The 5930-nt window shown below is 31.9% G+C and overlaps 1 protein-coding gene across 1 annotated transcript in view; it reads right to left on the bottom strand.

Annotated features, from left to right (window-relative positions):
• LOC135092608 (uncharacterized) overlaps nt 1–261 on the bottom strand; it is a 55234-nt gene extending 54973 nt beyond the window's left edge. The window contains exon 1 of the mRNA XM_063991217.1: nt 140–261. Within this exon, the coding sequence (XP_063847287.1) occupies nt 140–207 (68 nt within the window). The 5' untranslated portion in view covers nt 208–261. The remainder of the gene's footprint in view (nt 1–139) is intronic.
• Nucleotides 262–5930: the final 5669 nt, after the last annotated feature.

The following is a 5930-nucleotide window of genomic DNA, read 5'->3' as shown; positions in this document are numbered from 1 at the left end:
TTTCTTGAGCTTCATATACTTTTATACATATTACACAAAGTCCATGACAACTGAAAAAACTATGCAAATAATGCAATGTAGCAGTAGCATCAAGGTAACACCAGTCTGCTACTAGTACTGCTGCTATCCACCTTCTGACCTGCTCAGATGAAGCAGAAGCATTGTCCTCTTCAAAAGAATCCTCAGCCACCACACCAGACCGCTCATTGCTGTGGTAGTGTTGGGAGTAGAAGTTGGGGTAGTGGACAGGAGGAATGACACTGCCCTTACTCTGTGTTGAAAATATATGCTACCATAAGATGGAGAAAATACTGAATCTGATACTGAAAGAAATAAAGAACAAAATTGTATACAAAAATTTTACCATAATTGTTTATAATATCAAGCAAATCTACAGAACATAGGACAACTCTACAACAAGCAGGCTCCAGGCTCCAGGCTGGCAAGCTTGAATAGTCTACACATCATATAAACTTTTGACTGAATAAAGATTCAGATGGATCCATGCTATTTTACAGGATTTAAGCTTTTAACAATGATACAAGTTCCCCATCAAAGGGACAACAAACTAAAGACAAGTATGCAATCTCCTTCACTTTGTGTGCCTTCTTGTTGCAGTAAAATAATGCTCAGCTTCATTTATCCAATTTTCATGGTTTAAACGAAACCTTTCTTATCAAAGATAATATAAGTTGTGGGATTTAGTTCACAATCAAATCAACATTTCTCTATTTTACCTACATCTGACATCTCTATTCATATGAATTTTTCAACAGCTACCCACCCACCAAGAGAAGAGTGCTGTGGAGATCTCCATCACCCACAATAAGTCCCTGAAATGCCTAAATAAACTTGGGATTCATGTCAAATAAAAACAAAACTCACTGGGACATAGTACACATTTGCAAGAGTCCAAGGCAAGACTATCCCACCATCTGTGTACCATGGAATGCTCCCAACAACTGGAGTTACCCACAACTGAGCTGCACTTGGTGCCAATAACCACTCATTCTCAGATACCCAACTCCTAAGCAAATCAATGCTGCATCTGATTACCACTAGGACAATACTTAGTAAAAATTAACAAAGGTGGGGAGTTCCTCAGTCTATTACCATTACTGGGTAGGATACAGATGGAGAAATAGTACAAAAGACAGTTCAGTATTTGGTACAGTAGAGAACACTAACCCTCACCTATAGAAAGAGATCAGCCATCAATACTTTCAAAGGAATAATTTCATCACTGTAATCAGTTTCAGGTCCCTTCAATAAACCTTGCATGTCACTAGGTCATGGACCATGCTTCTATGAAAAGGCACAGATCAATGCCTCTTATGAAAGAGCACAGAGTTGATCAGGAATGAAAAAAGAAAAACTTAACTGACTTTGGAATCAAATATCTAAACTACATCTCTGTAAAAAAGATAGGGAGACTGAAAGAAATTTAATTGGAAAACATTCTATACAACATGGACAACAAAGGTCATGTGACCTTCTTAACATAATTCCTCCTATCAAATCACAATCTAAAAGCTTAAACACCTGATACGTTGAGGCTCCTACACACATTATGAACAAATGGTTCCCAGCCTTTTTTAGGAGATTAGTACAATGCCATGTTAACCTTCACATTATCATCCAAACATCAATTTAAAAAGCTAAATACTTATCAAGTGAATTTACAGATGCTTCAACACTCAAATGCAGAATCCTGCACACAAACTTGACATGCCTTTGACAACTTTTTTATTGTCATATAAGAGAAATAATAAATCACCACCTCATTTCCTTCCCTCTTATGTTGCTTAGTGTTTTGAGAACATGCTGCCATACATACATAGCACAACACAAGTACAAAAATTAAGAGTGAAACATTGTGAAAACAAGGAATAAATATGTTTCATGTGACAGCATAGGAAGTGAAGCACAAGAAGTACAAGTGGCTAGGTGTACAGGCCACACACCTACCTGGCTTGGTCTCAGGTTCAACACCCGGGCTTGGCGGGGCACGGCGGCCATGCCTGCTGCTAATGACCTGGCCTGTACCTGGTTGATTCGGGCTTCATCCTCAGCCGTCAAAAGCTTGTTGTTGATAATTCTGTGCCATCACCAGGGAATGGAACAGAAGGGAAGGGGAGGTGAAGAGAAAAAAGACAGTGGGTAAGGATATAAGAACTTCTGAAAATATGCAATAAAGGGAGAATGGAAAAAGGAAGATGAAAATGAAATTTAGGAGATTACAAGGAGGTTGGTGGGTTCCCCTTGTTACTAATACTGTACATACTGTATATGGATGAATAAAGCTACAAAATATCTTTTATCTTGCCTCCTTAAAAAAAAGTCAATACTGACCTTCATTAGCATCCTTAAAAATTTCATCAGATACAAAACAAAACTGCTGTTATAGTGACTTAAACACTCCATATCATCTGTCAGCCCCTGCAGGCTCCACACTGAATAAAAGGGTCACACCTGTCAGTACAGCAGTCATGTGAACCTTTATGACTTGTCTCACAGTACTTGCACACAACCAAAATATATAAATGACCACATATTTTACACTTCCCTCAGCTTGTTAAGTGTGGTTCAACAGCCCCCACAACAAATGATCTGTCTCATTGTAGCAACAGCATGTCTTTATCAACTGCACACACACACACACACGCACACACACACACACACTAGCTCTAATTTTGTATATCATTTTATGTAAATTATATGCTAAATGACCAAAGAAAATATATGTCTGTAAATGATGCTACAGTCATGAAGATAATCATGCAAAATGAAAAGTGGAGAATTATCAGAAAATTCTGAATATAATGGAGCCAATCTGATTATTAACATGAATATGACGGAGTCAAGATTGATAAATGGAGCTAAGAAATAGCATATGTTGGAAATGGGACAAGAGGATAAAGAAACAAAGATGGGTGGTCGTAGAATAAAGTGATAGAGTGAGAGAAACTTGGAAGTAGCACTAGAGAAATGAATATGATTACTTCAAGAACTAAATAAATGTTGATAAATTTGAAAGTGGTGTATATATATATATATATATATATATATATATATATATATATATATATATATATATATATATATATATATATATATATATATATATATATATATATATATATATATATATATATATATATATATATATATATATATATATATATATATATATATATATATATATATATATATATATATATATATATATATATATATATATATATATATATATATATATATATATATATATATATATATATATATATATATATATATATATATATATATATATATATATATATATATATATATATATATATATATATATATATATATATATATATATATATATATATATATATATATATATATATATATATATATATATATATATATATATATATATATATATATATATATATATATATATATATATATATATATATATATATATATATATATAGCTGGTTGTGATGACGAAAAAAATTGATCATGATAACTGATAAATCGGTAACAATAACCTTATCAGTGATGACTGATAATTGGCAATAAATTTATTGCCCAATAACCAATAACTGATAAATTTATAAATCTAAAATTCCTATACCACCGATAACAATGAGTGTTTTTGAGCTTGTTACCTATAAAAAACACGAAAATTGATGCAAAGCACTCTATAATGGGAAAGAAAAGGACATTGCAAGAAAAGTGTATAATGAATGTTTTATAGTTCAAAAGAACCACAAGGCAAAAAATGCAAAAACTAGTGTATATGAAGAAGTTTCGTAGATACCAAAATGCTGAAACTCATGAACAACACTCTTAATTGAGAAACAGAACAATCTTACTAAATGTGTGTATTTTGAGTGCTTTTCACATTCTTAGTTACCAAAACCCCAAATTGCATGCGAAACCAGCTTAATGTGGGAAAAAAATGACATTACCAGAAAAAAAAATGTCTTTTGAGTGTTTTTGAGCGTGTTAGGCAATAAAGCACTAAAAAGGGGGGCAATCACATTACATTGGAATAAAACCAATTTTTAATAAGAACTTGCCTTTAAGTCTTTTTGAGCTCCTTATATACCAAAACACTAAAACGCATGCAAAATACACTTTATGGTGAAACAGAATAACATTACCAAAGACATGTGTTTTTAGTGTTTTTGATCATGTTACCAATAAAAACGCTTAAATGACATTATCAGAAAAACGTCTTTTAAGTGTTTTTGAGCGTGATATGCAACAAAGCACTAAAAACCAGAAAAATCACATAACTTGGGAATAAAACCAACTTTTACGAAGAACTTGCCTTTAAGTGTTTTTTTTTAACTCCTTACATACCAAAACGCTAAAACGCATGTAAAACACCCTTTATGGAGAAACAGAATAACTACCAAAAATATGTATTTTGAGTGTTTTTGATCATGTTACTTATAAAAACGCTTAAATACATGTAAAGAACCCTATGTTCCTATAAGAAAAGGACATTAAGAAAATCGTGTATTATGAGTGTTTTTAAGTTCCTTAAATACTAAAAAGCTAAAACACACAAATAACACTTTATAGAGAGAAAAAAAAATTGTTATTCATCTTCATAGGTACCAAAATTCTGGAAAAATTCAGGGAAATTTTGTAAAAGAAATTCATTATAAAAAAATAATTTTAGCTTTCTTCCGGAGTTATGTACCAAACCCTGAACTGCATGCAAAGCCACCTATATGGAGAAATTACTCGACTTTACCAGAAACCTGTCTTTTGAGTGTTTGTTTTTTTCAGCAATTTCAACAATATTATTGAAAACGTGTCTTTTCAGTGATTTACGTAGAAAAACGCTAAAACGGATGCAAACCAACCAATATGAAGAAATAGAATAACATTACCAAAAAGATATATTTTAATGTGTTTTTGAGCTTGTCACCTACAAAAAAATGCGAAAATGGATGAAACGCACTCTATATTAGGAAAGAAAAGGACATTACGAGAAACGTGTATAAAGAGTGTTTTATAGTTTCAAAAGAACCACAAGGCAAAAAACTCAAAAACTCGTGTACATAAAGAAGTTTCTTACATACCAAAATGCTGAATCTCATGAATAACCCTTTTAATTAAGAAACAGAACAACCTTACTAAATGCCTGTATTTTGAGTGTTTTTCACATTCTTAGTTACCAAAACCCCAAATTTCATGCGAAACTAGCTTTATGTGGGAAAAAAATATTACCAGAAAATGTCTTTCGAGTGTTTTTGAGCGTGTTAGGCAATAAACCACTAAAAAAGCAGGGCAATCACATTACATGGGAATAAAACCAACTTTTACCAAGAACTTGCCTTTAGGTGTTTTTGAGCTCATTACATACCAAAACGCTAAAACGCATGCAAAACACCTTTTATGGAGAAACAGAATAACATTACCAAAAATATGTATTTTGAGTGTTTTTGATCATGTTATCTATAAAAACGCTTAAATACATGCAAAGAACCTTATGTTTGGGAAACGAAAGGACATTACGAGAAATATGTATTATGAGTGTTTTTTTAGTTCCTTAAGTACTAAAAAGCTAAAACCCACAAATAACACTCATTATTTAGAAAAATAAATAAATAAAAATAAAAAAATAGGATTTTTTTTTTTTGTTATTCATCTTCATAGGTACCGAGATGCCAAAATTCTGGGAAAATTCCGGGCTATTATATGATAAAAGAAAATTATCAAAAAAGTTAATTTTAGCTTTTTTTTCGGACTGTTATATACCAAACCCTAAAGTGCATGCAAAGCCTCCTATATGAGGAAATTAAACGACCTTAAAAGAAATCTGTCTTTTGAGTGTTTTTCAGAATGTTAGGCACCAAAACGATAAATAAATAAGGAACTCACTCTATATGGGAATCCAAACAAAACTACTGAAAACG

Source organism: Scylla paramamosain, chromosome 3 (assembly GCF_035594125.1).
Source record: "Scylla paramamosain isolate STU-SP2022 chromosome 3, ASM3559412v1, whole genome shotgun sequence".
NCBI lineage: Eukaryota > Metazoa > Arthropoda > Malacostraca > Decapoda > Portunidae > Scylla > Scylla paramamosain.
The sequence above is the reverse complement of the archived record's forward strand: the minus strand, read 5'-3'. Positions and strand labels throughout refer to the sequence as shown.